At 40.4% G+C, this 19,141-nt stretch overlaps 1 protein-coding gene across 1 annotated transcript in view; it reads right to left on the bottom strand.

Annotated features, from left to right (window-relative positions):
* Positions 1-14,537: 14,537 nt before the first annotated feature.
* LOC120020277 (arf-GAP with GTPase, ANK repeat and PH domain-containing protein 3-like) overlaps positions 14,538-19,141 on the bottom strand; it is a 241,098-nt gene continuing 236,494 nt past the window's right edge. Inside the window, exon 18 of the mRNA XM_038963827.1 lies at positions 14,538-18,837. Within this exon, the coding sequence (XP_038819755.1) occupies positions 18,601-18,837 (237 nt within the window). The 3' untranslated portion in view covers positions 14,538-18,600. The remainder of the gene's footprint in view (positions 18,838-19,141) is intronic.

The following is a 19,141-nucleotide window of genomic DNA, read 5'->3' on the forward strand; positions in this document are numbered from 1 at the left end:
CAGGTCTCAACTCATAAATACAGAGAAAAGTTTAACTTATTTTGATGTATAAGTAATTCATTTGATATCCGAGTTGGTACATTTCCATCAATTTCAATCCTAAGAAAGGAACAAAGAGAATTTTAAAAAGCTATCAATTATTTTTTACAGGTGTAGGCATACCTGTATGAACTATTTATTCTAGGCTACATTTAGGCTACTGTGGTTGTTACAGTATTTACAGGTGCGCAAAGAGCATATCCAAGATGTGGGTTGGTTTGAAAAACTTTAGGCTATAATAGATTTCCCCCAGATGTTATCTCAGGTAGGTCTTGAATAACTGATCCACATGTCAACGAAGTTATCAAGCGCGATATTTGAATCGAGTCAAGAAATTAAGCTAATTAGCGACACCTGTTTTTGCATTTCTGCTGCTGCTGTCACATTAATGTCATCTCAATCATGACGGCAATGATTAGGTAACCTATAACGGAAAGGTAAACGGATAACATGACAATATTTAAATGAAATAGAATACAATTATAGCCTACTGTTAAAACAATTAACTAAAAGTTGCCTAATTAATTTTCGACTTCAAATCTGCCAGAGCTGTTGAAGAGACTTCAACTCTGCCAGTTGTGGGTCGAGAGTGAATGTTTTTTTAGTCTCAACCTCCAATGACGCCAAATGTTCGATGTTTGTTCTTGTGCTTAGGTGCTAATGGAGGGAACAGAGTTGTCGCGGGGAGGCAATGACACACCCCACTGGGCACGGACGTCTATTCCACGTTGGTTCAACGTAATTTCATAAAAATGACCTGAAAACAACGTTGATTCAACCAGTGTGTGCCCAGTGGGACATACTGTACACAACGTTACAGGGAGCTAGCGCTATTCAAACTACACAAAAACAGTTGATGTCATCATGCAACATGCATCATCATATGACAGAACTATAATTTACTCTGTCAAATGACTCTTTGAAATGTTATATTATTATTATTACCTTTATTGAACTAGGCTAGTCAGTTAAGAACAAATTCTTATTTACAATGAAGGCCTAGGAACCGTGGGTTAACTGCTTTGTTCAGGGGCAGAACGACAGATTTATACCTTGTCAGCTCGGGGATTCGATCTTGGAGGCACTAGGCTACCTGGCACAAAAGGACACAATAACAAAGCCCAATAGATGTATTGTTACCAGAGGGTAAGGCGGTTATGATGCACAATTTGGTTAGGCTCACCCAATTCCTTGGATATCCTTTGTCTGCTTTTCTAGTTTTCTCTCTCAACTCAGGGTAGTTTTTACATGGCAATTTAAGGTTTGAGTTTATGGTTAATCTAAAGTGTGCCTGCAAAGTTTCTTAAAGGGAGGGGACCATGGTAGGCAGTGCAAAGTTTCAACCTCCGCTGGCCTCAGATGCCGGATGTGAGTTTGGACACAATATATCTCTTTGAACTGTTTCCAAATGGGGCTCCTATGATCCTGATATTATAATATATTACTGTAGCTATATTAACCAGCTCACAGTTTTAAACCAACACACTGCTCAAGATGGAAGGAAGAGATAGGGCTCCACATTTCTATGACAACTACATAATACACTGAACATGAGACATATTGTATGAGCTAGATCATTTCTTCCTTATGTCCTTTGAGGAAACAATAATAATCTATGTTTTAGGCTGCCATTGAACTTCCATGACTGAACTTCAATGATTGAATTGAAAAGATATCTGAGCACCACAGCCTCCAGCCTCTAACCAACAATAAGGCTAAGGGGAAGTTAATGTTAAGGCCTGTAGTCAGATTCGACCATGATATTTGTCTCAACAGCCCAACTGCATAGAGTGACCATCAAATGGCATGAGTAGCATTGCCATCTGACCAACCGTGGCAAGGTGGAGTCATTTGTTTATTGTCCACTTCATACATCAAGATTGTGTCACTGGGATGGTGATATGAGGATGGATGTTGTCATGGGCCAGTGATGGAAGATTTAATATTGTCCTAAAAGCTGACTAATCCTGGATTTCAAGTAGATGACATCGTACCAGAGTGTTATAGCTATTTCACACTAGGTGAGCTTATACACAATTAAAGAACAATGACGTATACCCTGCTGTAATACTGCAGTTATTGCAAGAGTTTTCAAGGTCTTGTGATTGTCTCTATATCTGTAGATGTTTAGGAGATGATGGGTCTTTTGTGAACCTGGAATCATCTGAGAATATATAAGGAGAACATAGTAAATGACTCACACATCCCTAGTATTGTTATACTGAGTTTAATGCAATGTATTTTCTATTGATGCCATAGTACATACACTCCCCTACATATTTATTTGGACAGTAAATCAAAAACTTTTAATTTGGCTCTATACTACAGCATTTTGGATTTGAGGTCAAATGTTTTATACGAGGCGACAGTACAGAATGTGACCTTTTATTTGAGGGTATTGTCATACATATCTGTTTTACTGTTTAGAAAGTAATGGTACTTTATGTATGTAGTCCCCCCATTCGAAGGTGTCATACGTTTTTTGATAAATTCACTTACTGTTGTGTATTACATATTGACAAAAAAATTGTATTTCGTCCAATATTCCTTGCACGCAATGACTACATCAAGCTTGTGACTAAAAACTTGTTGGATGCATTTGCAGTTTATTTTTCTTGTGTTATGTTGTGCCCAATATACAGTACCAGTCAAAAGGTTGGACATACCTACTCATTCAAGGGTTTTTCTTTGTTTTTACTATATTCTACATTGCAGGAAAAAAAGCTCTGACGAAGGCTGCAAGGCCGATACGTAAAGCTTATTAAAGAGCAGTGATACTATCAAGAGCAGTGTGCAGGTTTCTTCTTTTTTCTCAAAATAATAGTGAAGACATCAAAACTATGAAATAACACATATGGAATCATGTAGTAACCAAAAAAGTGTTAAACAAATAAAAAAATATATATATTTGAGATTCTTCAAAGTAGCCACCCTTGCCTTGATGACAGCTTTGCACACTCTTGGCATTCTCTCAACCAGCTTCATGAGGTAGTCACCTGGAATGCATTTAAATTAACAGGTGTGCCCCCTGTTCACCATCTTAAAGGTGAATTGGTATTACACTGCATTCAAAAAAGTATTCAGACCCCTGGGCGTTTTCCACAGTTTGTAACATTACAGCCTTATTCTATAATTGATTTTTTTTAAATTATTATCATCAAACTACACACAATATCCCATAATGACCAAGCAAAAACTGTTTTTTAGAAAATGTTGCACATTTATAAAAAAAAACTTAAATATCACATTTACTTATGTATTCATACCCTTTACTTAGTACTTTGTTGAAGCACCTTTGGCAGCGATTACAGCCTCAAGTCTTCTTGGGTATAACGCTACAGGCTTGGCAACCTGTATTTGGGGAATTTCTCCCATTCTTCTCTGCAGATCCTCTCAAGCTCTGTCAGGTTGGATGGGGAGCATCGCTGCACAGCTATTTTAACTTCTTTGGGACAGGGGGGCAGTATTGAGTAGCTTGGATAAAAAGGTGCCCAGTGTAAACTGCCTACTACTCAGTCCTAAAAGCTAGAATATGCATGTAATTAGTAGATTGGAAGCAAAACATTACTGAACGTAACGCGTCAATGTAAACTGAGATTTTTGGATATAAATATGAACTTTATCGAACAAAACATATATGTATTGTGTAACATGAAGTCCTATGAGTGTCATCTGATGAAGATCATCAAAGGTTAGTGATTAATTTTATCTCTATTTCTGCTTTTTGTGACTCCTGTCTTTGGCTGGGAAAATGGCTGTGTTTTTCTGTCATTTTGCAGTGACCTAACATAATCGTTTGTGGTGCTTTCGCTGTAAAGCCTTTTTGAAACCGGACACTGTGGTGGGATTAACAAGAAGTGTATCTTTAAAATGGTGTGAAATACTTGTATGCTTGAGGAATGTTAATTATGAGATTTCTGTTGTTTGAATTTGGCGCCCTGCACTTTCACTGGCTGTTGTCATATCGATCCCGTTAACAGGATTGCAGCCGAACTGGCAGTCTCTCTCTCTCTCCCTCTCTCTCTCTTTGTCTTCTTCTATTGAATTCAATACACAACCTTCTGTTTTGTGTTTGTCAAAGAACGATGCCGGGACAAGTTTATGTGGATGCGGATCGATTTTCAGTACTGTGCTTCGTTTGACAGTGCCGCTCGTGTAAACGTATCTCTCTGCCAAGAAGTGACGGGCCTTTCAGCGAATGACATATGCGGGATATACTGTAGGCGGGACTTTCCAGCCTTCAGGGTGGTGGCTATGTAATGTAATCAGACACCAGAGCCACTTGTTACTACAGCTCATAAACCCACTCACTGGGCTGAAGAGACTGAGATTCAGAAGCGAATAAACATTGATAAAACAAAAAGATTCACAGACATTCTCCGAATTGACCTTTATTGTAATACATGATGAATTGTGTTTAGTAAAAAGCACTGTATACATGTCTAGTAGATTGCTATTGCCTTACGGATGTGTTATAAAAGTCAGTCTAACGACTTGTTAGAATATATTGCAAGTAGTCTAGTGTCTTAAATGTTCCCCAAATCTCCCTTCCCATTAAATTCTCTGGCAACTACAGCAGGTATGAAATATATTTCATACAATATACAGGCAAAATATTAGGCCTAACTGGCAGCAGTAGACTACCCGAGCTGTGTCAGTGTGCGTGTGTCTTTCTTTTTTTTCTTCCTACCTCGACTGCACTACAGCAGCTGATCTGTCATTTCTCACAGACACAGACACAGCGCTCAGACCAGCAGAACCAGAACCTTCAGCAATAAGACAGTTCATTTCACACATTTATCAGTATCGGCATCAAGAGCGCATTTTTTGGTCTCTCTAACCTTAACGGCACCACCTTTCAGTTTTTCTGTTTTGACTGAGTGACTGACAGAGTCAGAGTGAGTCTCACTCTCCTTGATGATGCGCGTTTGACTATAAATGTGAATTTGCGCCACCGCAGCTCAGCTAGTCAGAAAATCGGGCCGGCCCATCTTGGCTGTTGCCCACTGGTCAGCCAAATGCTCAATATACACTGAACAAAAATATAAACGCAACATGCAACAGTTTTAACAATTTTACTGAGTTATAGTTCATATAAGGAAATCAGTCAATTGAAATGAATGAATTAAGCCATAATCTATTGATTTCACATGACTGAGCAGGGGTGCAGCCATGGAATGGAATTAGTTTTTCTCCACAAAAGGGCTCTTCTAAAGACAGAAATACTCTTCAGGTTCATCAGCTGACCGGGTGGCTGGTCTCAGACAATCCCGCAGGTGAAGAAGTGGGATGTGGAGGTCGAGGGCTAGCATGGTTACAGGTGGTCTGCGGTTGTGTAGCCGGTTGGACGTACTGCCAAATTCTCTAAAATAACGGCTTATGGTAGAGAAATGAACATAACATTCTCTGGCAACTGCTCTGTTGGACATTCCTGCAGTCAGTATGCCAATTGCACGCTCCCTCAAAACTTCAGACATCTGTGGCATTGTGTTGTGTGACAAAACTGCTCATTTTAGAGTGGCCTTTTATTGTCCCCAGCACAAAGTGCACCTGTGTAATGATCCTGCTGTTTATTAAGCTTCTTGATATGCCACACCTGTCAGGTGGATGGATTATCTTGGCAAAGGAGAAGTGATCACTAGCAGGGGTGTAAACACATTTGTGCACAACATTTGAGAGAAATAAGATTTTTATGCATATGGAAAAATTAAGTTCATGAAACATGGGACCAACACTTTACGTGTTGCATTTATATTTTTGTTCAGTATAGATGATTATGACAACAGATAATTAGTTCAAAAGTCATAAAAAAACAGGCCCATGGGCCGCCAGCCGTGTCCATGATTATTTTTGTATACTATTATTCATAAAACAATTATTGACCAGCCCACCCCAATAAAAGATGGTCCAGCCCTTCTAGAATTTGCCAGAATTGCCAAACAGACAATCCGCCCATGACATGTATTGTAAATAAGAGTAGAATATGTTTCTGAACACCTCTACATTAATGTGGATGCTACCATGGTTGCGGATTACTTTGAATGAATCGTGAATAATGATGAGTGAGAAAGTTACAAATGCACAAAGGTCATGTCCCCAAAACATGCTAACCTCTCACCATTACCAATAACATTGTAGGTGAGGAGCAAAAAAAGATGTGGGGGGGGGGGGGTTGATACACTATTTATGCCTCTGTAACTTTCTCACTCATCATTATTTATGATTAATTCATGATTATCCGTTATCATGGTATCATCCACATTATTCATATTATTTTCTTATGTACAATAAGCGGGACTCCAAAATGACACAATACATTATTTACTGTTAATTTCTATTAGGCACAACATCATTTGAAACATAACTCCAAAAAACTGGAAATGCATCCAACAAGTTTGTAGAGTCACAGTCATTGTGTGCTAGGAATATGGGACCAAATACTAAACTTTTGAAAACATTTACCACACTATAATACAAATACATGTACATAAAGTGCTTTCATTTCTAAACGGTGATGCACAAAAATACCCGCAAATAAAAGGTCACATTCTGTACTGTCGCCTCATATAAAACATTTGATCTCAAATCCAAAATTAGCTTCAATGGGGAAATAAATACATAGGGGCGTGTACACCTAAATACAGCACCTCACTGAGAGCAGTGTATCATTTACTACTTGAATCACAAATGATCACATTATACATGTCCATGAGATCTACATTCAGTTCAGATAGTGTCCTTGTGGAGAGACGGAGAGACCATCCCATCTATTTACCATCCCTCACAGTGAGTGTACAGACACACAGACCAGAGGCTTGTCTGACTTCTGGGAAGGGTCTGCATACTGGACACCACCTGCACATCTCCAACAGTGATTTCTTAAAATGAAATCTGCTCCTGTACATGTATGTTCCTAGAGAGACGTACATAGGTAATCAGACCATCCCATCCCATCTGTGTGCCCATGCCAGAGCCCTGACTTCCTGGGAGGGTCTTAATGCCGGACGTCCCCCTCTCCATCTCCAACCGTGATATATGGGCAGATGCATCAAATCGCACAAGATAAACAAGCACTGAGTTTCATCAGGGCCATCATAGCTTTAATTTGGCTGCCTAATGAGTCAGATCCAGTGGCGGAGATAAGAGTTGTCAGAGGCCCGACTCTAATGAATTTCTTGCCACTTGTAATCAAGGTTGCCTGTCTGAGGGGGGATGATTAATGGAACCCTGGAGGATTCCCTCGGCCCTCAGCCTTCATTACAGCTAATGCATTCTCAGGCAAATTAACAGCGGCGAAAAAGAAACGCGCGAACATGAGCCAAGGGGGGCAAAGAGAGTGAGAGATGGAATGAGGGGGTAGAGATAAGTAGGGAGAGGGAAGAGGGAGAGAATGGGAGAGGGATAGAGGGAGGGATGGGGGAGAAAGAGATGCAAGGGGGAAGGAGATGGAGAGGCAAGGAGGGGAGAGAGAGATGGAGAGAAGAGGGAGAGATGTGAAGAAAAGAAACAGGGATGGATAGAGAGTAAAATAAAGGCGGTATGAAGGGAAGAGAGGTAGAGAGGGAGGGAAAAACATTTGTATTTACTTAGATACTCTGATTAAGGAGAGGCAACGATATGGAGATGAGTGTGTAGAAATGGGTAGGAGGGGACAGGTCCGATGGGGCAGGATATAACATGGACATTAGGTTACTTCTGGTCACACATGATGGAGGGGGAAATTATAAATGGATATTCAGGAGCTTGTCAAGAAGGACTGAGGATGAATACCCATGAGAAGTGGTCAGGAGGGAAGGTAACAAGATAGATATAATTACTGGTCAAAGGGGAAAAGGTTTAGCCTGGTCCCAGATCTGTTAGTCAGATCTAAAGCCTAGGATGTATTCGACACTTTCAGTAGAAACACAGAAACAAGCATGTTAATTAACAAATACCTTTATTGGTTTATAACTGAGGTATTATATTCACGGCAATTAAACTGGAATTCAACAGAAATGGTTTTGATCAGCAGATTTTTGCCTTTCATATGAAAACAATAAAATATTGAAAGAGTCCTACTAATTGGCAACCATGCATATGATAGGCAACTATAGTTAAACAATTTGCACAGCAAGCACACAGTAAACAATTACCTTGTGATTAGGTAGCGCAACACAAGATTTTTAATTAATGCTGGTAAATATGTTCTTGTCAGGTGTTTGTGTAGCCATCCATCAGAGGAAAACCCTCCTCTGCAATCTGGGAGGTGATTTGTCTGAGCCAAGGTGGGCAGCACAGAACACTCCTCAGTGTTTAGCTAACTCCTACTGTATGCAATAAAAAAACAGGGTTCTGTACACCAAGGGAGAAAACGTTTTGAAATCAAATCAAAGTTTATTGGTGGCGTACACAGATGTTATCGCAGGTGCAGTGAAATGCTTGTGTTTCTAGCTCCAACAGTGCAGTTAATACCTAGCAATAAAAAATTAAAAAAACAATACACAAATAATACAGAAAAATTAAGAAATATCAGAACGAGCAATACCAGAGACCGGAATATATATATATAAAGTGCCCTCGGAAAGTATCTAGACCTTTTTCCATATTCATAACTTTTTCCATATTTTGTTACGTTACAGCCTTATTCTAAAATTGATTAAATAAAAACATTTCCTCATCAATATACACAACAAAAACAGAAATACCTTATTTATATAAGTATTCAGACCCTTTGCTATGCGACTCGAAATTGAGCTCAGGTAAATCTTGGTTCCATTGATCATCATTGAGATGTTTCCACAGCTTGAATGGGGTCTACCTCATTTACATTTACATTTAAGTCATTTAGCAGACGCTCTTATCCAGAGCGACTTACAAATTGGGCAATTCAATTGACTGGACATGATTTGGAAAGGCACACCTGTCTATATAAGCTCCCACAGTTGACAGTGTACGTCAGAGCAAAAACCAAGCCTTGAGGTCGAAGCAATTGTCTGTAGAGCCCCAAGACAGGATTGTGTTATTTCATAGTTTTGAGGTTTTCACTATTATTCTGCAATGTAGAAAATAGGAAAAATAAGAAAAACCCTTGAATGAGTAGGTGTGTCTAAACTTTTGACTGGTACGGTATATATATACTGTACATATTGAACAAAAAAATTAACACAACATTCAGCAATTTCTATTTTTTTACTGAGTTACAGTTCATATAAGAAAATCAGCTAATTTAAATCAATTCATTAGGCCCTAATCTATGGATTTCACATGACTTGGGGAGCTGGGGAGCCAGGCCCAGCAAATCAGAGTTTTTCACCCACAAAAGAGCTTTATTACAGACAGAAAAACTCCTCCTTTCATCAGCTGTCCGGGTGGCTGGCATCAGACGATCCCGCAGGTGAAGATGGTGGATGTGGAGGTCCTGGGCTGACATGGTTACACGTGGTTGTGAGGTTGGTTGGATGTACTGGCAAATTCTCTAAAACGACGTTGGAGGCGGCTTATGGTAGAGAAATTAACATTAAATTATCTGGCAACAGTTCTGTTGGACATTCCTGCATTTAGCATACCAATTGCACGTTCCCTCAAAACTTGAGATATCTGTGGCATTGTGTTGTGTGACAAAACTGCATATTTAGAGTTGCCTTTTACTGTCCCCAGCACAAAGTGCACATGTTTAATGATCATGCTGTTTCATCAGCTTCTTGATATGCCAACCCTGTTGGATGGATTGTCTTGGGTAAGGAAAAATGCTCACTAACAGGGAAGAAAACTAATTTGTGCACGTAATTTGAGAGAAATATGCTTTTTGTGTGTAGGGAACATTTCTGGGATCTTTTATTTCAGCTCATGAAACATGGAACCAACACTTTACATGTTGTGTTTATATTTTGTTCAGTATATTTAAGCAATAATCCATGAGGAGGTGTGGAATATGGCCAATACTGTGTACCACGGCTAAGGGCTGTTCTTACGTATGACGCAACGTAGAGTTCCTGGATACAGCTCTAAAGCCATGGTACAGTTGAAATCGGAAGTTTACATACACCTTAGCCAAATACATTTAAATTCAGTTTTTCACAATTCCTGACATTTAATCAGAGTAAAAATTCTCTGTCTTAGGTCAGTTAGGATCACCACTTTACTTTAAGAATGTGAAATGTCAGAATAATAGTAAAGAGAATGATATACACTGCTCAAAAAAATAAAGGGAACACTTAAACAACACAATGTAACTCCAAGTCAATCACACTTCTGTGAAATCAAACTGTCCACTTAGGAAGCAACACTGATTGACAATAAATTTCACATGCTGTTGTGCAAATGGAATAGACAAAAGGTGGAAATTATAGGCAATTAGTAAGACACCCCCAAAAAAGGAATGGTTCTGCAGGTGGTGACCACACACCACTTCTCAGTTCCTATGCTTCCTGGCTGATGTTTTGGTCACTTTTGAATGCTGGCGGTGCTTTCACTCTAGTGGTAGCATGAGACGGAGTCTACAACCCACACAAGTGGCTCAGGTAGTGCAGTTCATCCAGGATGGCACATCAATGCGAGCTGTGGCAAAAAGGTTTGTTGTGTCTGTCAGCGTAGTGTCCAGAGCATGGAGGCGCTACCAGGAGACAGGCCAGTACATCAGGAGACGTGGAGGAGGCCGTAGGAGGGCAACAACCCAGCAGCAGGACCGCTACCTCCGCCTTTGTGCAAGGAGGTGCACTGCCAGAGCCCTGCAAAATGACCTCCAGCAGGCCACAAATGTGCATGTGTCTGCTCAAACGGTCAGAAACAGACTCCATGAGGGTGGTATGAGGGCCCGACGTCCACAGGTGGGGGTTGTGCTTACAGCCCAACACCGTGCAGGACGTTTGGCATTTGCCAGAGAACACCAAGATTGGCAAATTCGCATGGTCATTCAAAAATATCTAAAAACACATTTTAACTTCGTTTTTACCAAGTATTGTATGTAGATGGGTGAGTTTTTTTAACATTTCATCCTTTTTTAAAATTCAGGCTGTAACAACAAAATATAAATTAAGTCAGTGAAGGCCCTCTATGCAGGTATACACAGTATAACCACTTACTTTCAGTGGGAATTGAGTATACTCACTTCTTAATTAAGGATTGGACCCTTTTTTCAATTTTCTCCTAAAATGACATACCCAAATCTAACTGCCTGTAGCTCAGGACCTGAAGTAAGGATATGCATATTCTTGATACCATTTGGAAGGAAACACTTTGAAGTTTGTGGAAATTATCTGGTAAAAGATAATCCAAACAAAAAAACTAGCGCTTTTTTTTTTCATCATCTTTGAAATGCAAGAGAAAGGCCATTGTGTATTATTCCAGGTTAGGTGCAATTTAGATTTTGGCCACTAGATGGTAGCAGTGTATGTGCAATGTTTTAGACTGATCAAATGAACCATTACATTTCTGTTCAAAATGTTGTATCAAGTCTGCCCAAATGTGCCTAATTGGTTTATTAATACATTTCAAGTTCATAACTGTGCACTCTCCTCAAACAATAGCATGGTACTCTTTCACTGTAATAGCTACTGTAAATTGGGGAGTGCAGTTTGATTAACAAGAATTTAAGCTTTCTGCCCATATGTCCTGGGAAATGTTCTTGTTACTTACCACCTCATGCTAATCACATTAGCGCAAGTTAACTCAATCGTCCTGTGGGGGGGGGGGGGGGGGGGGGTTACCAAGCCCATAGAGGTTAATCCCCACAATGTGTATCAAAGTAGTGTAGTGGAGATTTACGCCATATCAATTAATTTAGCTTATGGAACAGATCAGAATGTTTAGCTAAAATTTTTATTAAACTATTCTTTTGAATTTGAATGGTCCTAAATGCAATTTGCGGGAAAACATTGTTCTAAAATGTGCACTGCACATGCAAGCGGATTCATGGACAGAGATAGAAATATCCGTAAAAAATTTTGAAAGAGGGAAGATCTAAAGATGCAACATTTTTCATGGGTTGCTAATATGACTAGGATAATGTCTTTGGCTGCTAGACAATGAAAGAAAGCTGAAAGATAACCAATTGAACAGGAGAAGCATATGAGGAAGCCATTATTAAATAATTGCCTTCACGTTTCTATGGTGGATTTTGGCTATAAGCTACTTGGAAGCAAGATAAGGCATCACTCATAATATGAAGTAAAACTTCCAGGTTTCAAACAATTAAGAAACGGGAAAAACATTGCAATGCTAATGATAGGCCTAAACGTCGTCTGGTATAATCTTAGAAATAAGGGTTCCAAAAGGGTTCTGCGGCTGTCCCCATAGGAGAACCCTTTTTGGTTCCAGGTAGAACTCTTTTGTGTTCCATGAAGAACCCTCTATAGAAAGGGTTCTACATGGAACCCAAAAGGGTTCTTCCTGTAACCAAAATGGTTCTGCCTGGAACCAAAAGGGGTTCTTTAAAGGGTTCTCCTATGGGGACAGCCAAAGAACTCTTTTTGGTTCTAATTAGCATCCTTTTTTTCTAAGAGTGTACTTAAATGTAAAATAGATACAAAGTAGCCTGCCTACCTGGCAGAATGATATTATGATTATTTGCATCAATCCAGTGGCTATTTGTTTTGCAAAATCTATCTCATGTGCTACAGAAACACCACTAACTTGCCAGAAAATACCAACCCTACCGTTATGCTTATTTACACAGAGCTGCACTGGGGTCGGAACGCAATTATGGCTACATTAAGATACTGTGGAGCCGGCGCGCAATATAGATCGGAAAACGTACCTCAATGCAGGGATGGGATATACCACTGTACTCCAAATTGTACCTTTATCGACACTGATAATTCAAGTATGTTGAAATACTGCTTGTTTTCCGTAAAACTGGGCTTTCCATCCTCATGCTAGCTAGCAGTACCCACAGCAGCCATTATGGAATGACACATTGTGTTGAACAACAAAAGAGCTGATTGCCTGACACTGCCATTCCAAAATGGCAGCAGTGGCCACTGCTAGCCTTCCGACCCCAGTGCCGCTCAGTGTAAACAAGCGTAACGGTAGGGTCGGTATCTTCTGGCAACACCACTAACCAAACAACAGTGCTTGGTGCATGGGCACTTGAATAAGCAAATCTAAATATCTTACATTTTACCCAGACCTCAAAAGTGGTCTCCTGATGTGGTTTACACATTGTTATGGATTTCTAACATCCAATTTGTTGTTTTTCTATTAAAACAGTGTGACTTTGAGAGTGAAACCCCCCAAAATTGGACAAATCTGAAACCAGCCTCATTTATCTGTTTCAATAGTAGGTCTACTATTAGCCTACTTGCACAGGACAGCTTGGGTTGGCCTGACTGTGAAAGACCAAAATGGGATTCATAATTTTAGGTCATCCAGAGTTTATGGCACTGTTCCTCACTGAATTTTTCAAACACGGCACGTTTCCGTCGCCGGGTGGACCGTTTGGGAACTTTTTGGCAAAATTAGCGTATACAGTTCTCCAGGCACCACTACACCACTGGTGCTGACATTGTATAGGCTACTCTCTCAACTAAGTGTGTGTGTGTAAGCGCTTAAACACAAACATGTGGCTGTATCACCACCTCAGTCTGCAAAGAGGAAGGAAGAAGGAAAGAAACGACAAACAGGTAATAAAAGACAACAGAAGAAAAAACCGAGAGGTGAAGCACAGAGTCCCCCTGTATTAGCGAGAGCAGATAAGCTGAAAATGAGGAGTGGATTAGTGGTGTGCTTTGACGCGTCTCGACACTGAGACCTTTCACTTTCCCCCGCCGCGTCATAATGCCTGTCATGCTGCCTGACACTAAGCCTGGCTCTTTATCTTAATCCTCCTTACTGAGAGACTATTTGGACTATTGGGGGGCCCCATGAGCAGGAAGTGGAAGGGTAGAGGGGGCAACACCACTTAGCTGAAGGGCTGGCAGAGGAAGGAAGCATCAGAGCTCTGTCCTCTGCCAAGGTCTGGTACTCCTGAAACACAATAATAACTATGGTATTCACACAATACACATTAATACCAAATGGAATACACTAAACATTAATACTAACGGAATACACAACATACACCAACAGGCTATCCTCAGTGTCCCAAAACTGATGCTCATTTGAAACACAGTACTAGGAGTGGATTGTCTTTATTGTCTAACTTCAATGGATCTGACTGAGTGAAGCTGGCTATTGATCCTACATCCATGACCTACTGTATATAGAAGAATACTTTTAAATGTATTAATCCTAGATATTGAAACAGGAAATCATATATTGGCACATCACATACTCATCCATGTACAGTATATCACACATACGATTAGGTAGGAAGTGCCATTAAGAAAATGGAGGGCTCGTGTAAGACAGCTGAGTTTGAAATGTTGCCTTGGGAGTGGCCCCTTGGTTTTAAGAGTGGTCGCAACGTAAGCTTCTGCTTCAGATGATGCTAGCACATAGAGTACATACACAAGTACATCACTTACACAAGTCAGTCAAAGAAGATGCAAAGAGAGAGACACATTTCAAACATTTTGTTATTTCCCAAATCCAGGAAAGGCTACATAGTTTTATTGGAGTGTTTGATGAATAGGTCAACAGTCAGCCAAGCATCCAAGCACACAGCAGCTAACTCTTTAGCTTTATGCTTTGTCTCACGTTCCGAACGTAAAGAGAGAAAAAAATACAATAGGAAAATTAAACAAAAACAAACAATATTTACATACTGCATTATAAATATGTCAAATGTACATCATTATACACAAAGTACCTCAAATGGTCAGATAATGTAGCTACATTGAGACCTAACCAAAGTACCTAAAAATATGCTTAAGAACAATGATGAAAAAATTTAAAAGATATCAAAATAGGGTTTACAAGTCAAGGAAGACTGACTGTAAAAAACAAAAATATTTTCAATTGTTTGACTGGGAGCTTGTCTGGTCATAGAGAATCTTGGACCCATATCTACATCCTGGGTACGTCCGAAATAGTAACCTACTCCGTTTATAGTGGACTACTTTTGACCAGGTATCGCATTGAACTCTGGTCAAAAGTAGTGCACTATTTAGGCAATAGGGTGCCATATCAGAACAGCCCGTCTTTGGGGGGAAACATTTTGCTTAGAATAATGGTTATAGTCAGGCAGCGTTAAGAGTAGTGGGGAAGGGAAATATTACAAGGGTGAATATGGTCCTATGGCATCAGGTAAGTATATACCTCAAACTCCTCTATAGGAAATAATCTACTACCGTATATCAGACATACTTTGAAATGTACTTGAGAATTCATTGAAATACGTTGGTGCCATGGTGGTGTGTACACGTACTGTACACCTACTGTACACCAAAGGAAAAGGTCAACTCGTCAATGTAGTTATAACGTAAGGCTGTCTACAAGCTCTGTTGACCATCAGTCTAAATGTAATTTGGTTGAATCTGAGGGCCAATTCAGGCCAACAGGGATGAAAGTGAATACTGTATTTGACACTATTCCTGATTGACCACATCTTTATATCTTGTGGGTTTCAATAAACTACAAATACTGAGGGAACACAGCGGGGGAGGGGGGGGGGGGGGGGCAAAGCTGGTTTAAATGTCCTCATTACAACCAGTTTACAACCAGGTTATAATATGGTTGTAACCAGGTTGTACTAACGTAATTCCAACCAGTTTAGCCTGCTGGGAAATAACAAAACCATGTAGATAATGTAACAGCGTTAATATGAAGAGCCTTTGCCCTGTAAACATAAACACTGCCATAGTACATTTAAAGACCAGAAAACTGGGTTTTAATTTCAAACCTTAAAACGGCAGAAGAGCGAGGAAAATGAAATGTCTCTATATACTTTATGCCAATACCACTTGAATGTTCCTGTTGTGAAAGTCCCTCCTCCATCTTGTTTTGTCTCGTCTATATATATACACATATGATATTATCATGAAGAATTACCATAAAAACTGTCAAGTTATCTTGGCTTTTCTCTCCATCCCATCTTGACCCTTTTAGTCTTTATCTCCATGGTTTGACACTTGAATGTACCTGTTTTGGTCCCTTGAGTAAGGGTGAGGGGTTGGATGGTTCGTTAAAGTCACATTGGTTGTAGAGGAATTGAGAGGGAAAGCTTCAAAACGACTCCAGTAGTCAACGTTAATCCACACCACTTCAGGATAAGTCTTATTGGAGGACGAGCTACTGTTTACTAGGGGTTGGAACCAACCAACCAATTGTACTTTCCAATCGTTTCGTTCTGAACAGAACCACCACTTTATTTTATTCCGTTCCACTGTTCCGACCAGCAAAATAAAGTACTGAACCATTCCATTTTCTATCATTCCTTTTTGGCCTGTGGAATGAACAGTTTTTTACATTTAGTTCAATAAATTACTTCACCAATCAGTGCAGATAGAGCAGCTTGCTATGGAGCGGGCAAACTAGTTGTTAACATGTGTGATGGACAGACAAGTGTAGGGGGCGAGATGCGATTCCCCTGGGTGGGGAGAGCGAGAGGGTGGAGGAGGAGGCTTGGCTTGTTATGACATGCATTATCCGAATTAATCCCACCGAATTATACCCTACCTACAGAGGAGCGGTTTCTATGCAAGCGCTGGGCCTTGGTGATTGGTCAGTCCGGTCCACTCTGAGAGTTCCGAGGGCTGGCTTAATGCTGGACCAGAGCTAGTTAACAAGCTTGTTTGTGCAGAGCGGCACCATAATTAAAACGTCTTCCTTTTCGTAGTTAATAAATCCAATGTGAAACGTGATAACTATAGTATCCTTAACTAGCATTGAAAAAAGTGAATCCATTCTTCTCTAGCCAATAAAAAATCTCTCCCCGTCTTCTGAATCACACTTGTAATGTCAGTACAGTAGCCTATGCTTCGGGGGGGGAGGAGGGGGGGGGGGGGTAGCCTAAACACACACAGGCAAAGATTTCCAGCTTGCAGGCACTGGAATACGTTTCTGAGTGACAGAGTGAGGGCTTTGCATAGGCTCTTTGTTGCATTTCTTTGTGTGCCTGGAAAAAAATCCCCCGAAACATAAAATAACATTATTAACCGGTTACCATGCTTTTAAAATAACAGGTCTGTTCTGGAACAGTATAGATAATTTCCTCGCTTCTGTTTCACAAAAATGTTATTTTCCTGTTTTCGGTTCCAACCCCTGCTTGTTACAGTGGTCTGTACTTGAAAACACCTTTTTTTGCTCCAAAAACCTTTTAGTCAAGCAACTATAAATGCTGGCCTTTTCTCCCAATGGTGTCCGTACACAGATTTACCCAGTCACTTCCTGTCTCTCCTTCATTCACACACGCGCACACACATGTGCACCGCACACACCCACACACGCACCACATAGTTCACATCAACAAAAGACATATAATCATGAGTACCAATATACAGGGCCTTCGGCTACAAGAGGTGAACAGACATTCCATTATGCCTGCAGGGGCCAGGTTATGTGATCTGTGTCAAATAGTTATCAACACTCTTCAAATCCATCCAAAAATTACTCCAACAAAGATCTCTTAATGATACAATTTCCTTCCTTCAATCATTCCTCTGAATGATTTCTGATTGAAGAGGCATTTTTACAAAAACCAATCGACATGATGCTCATAAAACAGACCCTCAATTCCCTTATAATCATGGATGATTTGCAAGCGGGACGTGATCAGGGTGGAAGAACAAATGACTCACTTAACTATCTCCCAAAATTCTCCCATTGTGCAATCATCTCTGAAATGTCAAATTATGATTTAAACCTTTTGCCCGTAAGTAAAGTATTTCAATCATTTTTGACCTTCCACCTAGACATGCGTTGCTTTTTTACATGAATGGCATGTCAAGAGTTTGATGGCTTCATAGTACCAATACTAACTGGTTAATTTAGAACCTTCTGAATTCTGAAATTGGTGGGCTATGGAGGACTTGTTGTAAACCCTATTACACTATCTATAGGAATAGTTTCTTTCCTGTATGACTATGGATGATACCACTCAGTAAACGCTGTGCGTCCAACATGGAAGTTCCTTTGGAGTATCTAAAAGCAAAATGTTACGAAGGTGTTTATCTTTCTCTATATAGGGATAAAAGCATTATGGGAGGGAGTTTGTCATTTCATCAAACAGCACAATATAAACACAGTTTGGCTCCAACAGAGGAAGACAGGAAAGAAAATGTTCAAGCATAGAAATTAACTGTTTTACTAGAGAGGGGAGGGGTGAGCCATTCATTTGGTTGATGCTTAATAACAATAAAAAGCTTTAAACTGATCATGATTGTTACTCACAGACAGTACCGCTGTGCCAATGATATGAGAAAACAACAGCCAAACAAGTACAATATACAATGTCCACCAGGTAAGCCTGCCTCTCTCAGCATCTTGGAATATCTCTATCCTGTCCGTTGCGCCCAAAAAAGCCTCCACTGTCAGTCATTCAGTTTAGGTTACACAGTATGAAGCGGAATAGGAGGAGAATGGGGACTGGGAGAGTAGTACGGTCACTGGGTCTTCTATGGGGACACAGTGTGTTTATGTTCACGGCCTTGGTGATCGGTGAGTCAAGTCTACTCCGGTCTGCTCTGGGATGATCCACTCCTGGTCCTACATTATACTGACACTGCGGTTGAGCTCACTGAGGGCATTGTTGTTGTTGACGTTAGGGTTGGGGTTAACATTGGGGTTTCTGCGGCTCATGTTGGGGGTGGTGAGGCTGCTGACCGGGTCATTGGGGCAGCCGTGCTGGAGCAGGATGTCAGAACACTCCTGGCTTCCTGCCCGCCGGGCGCAGGACAGCGGCGTCTGGCCGCGCGCGTCCCGACTTTTCACGTCCACACCGTACTGAGGGAACAGATGAGAGGTGTGAGGAGGAGAAGTGGACTGGACAGAGAGAGGTGTAGTTGACATTGTGGTCTAGCTAGTTGAGCAGATTCACTCAAAGAACTGCATTTTCCTCCACAGCCAGGAGTTTTTCCTGGTCGTGTCAACATGCTTAGGAAACACTCCTGACCCTGACCATAACATTTTCCCTATCTATCTAACTTTTTAACCATCTTATCTTATTCATTATCATTCAATCTTTATTCAACCAGGAAGATAATCAACCTTTAATCAAGGTTGAAAACCATCCCCTCTCAAACCCCAA

This window comes from Salvelinus namaycush, chromosome 25, assembly GCF_016432855.1.
Source record: "Salvelinus namaycush isolate Seneca chromosome 25, SaNama_1.0, whole genome shotgun sequence".
Lineage (NCBI taxonomy): Eukaryota > Metazoa > Chordata > Actinopteri > Salmoniformes > Salmonidae > Salvelinus > Salvelinus namaycush.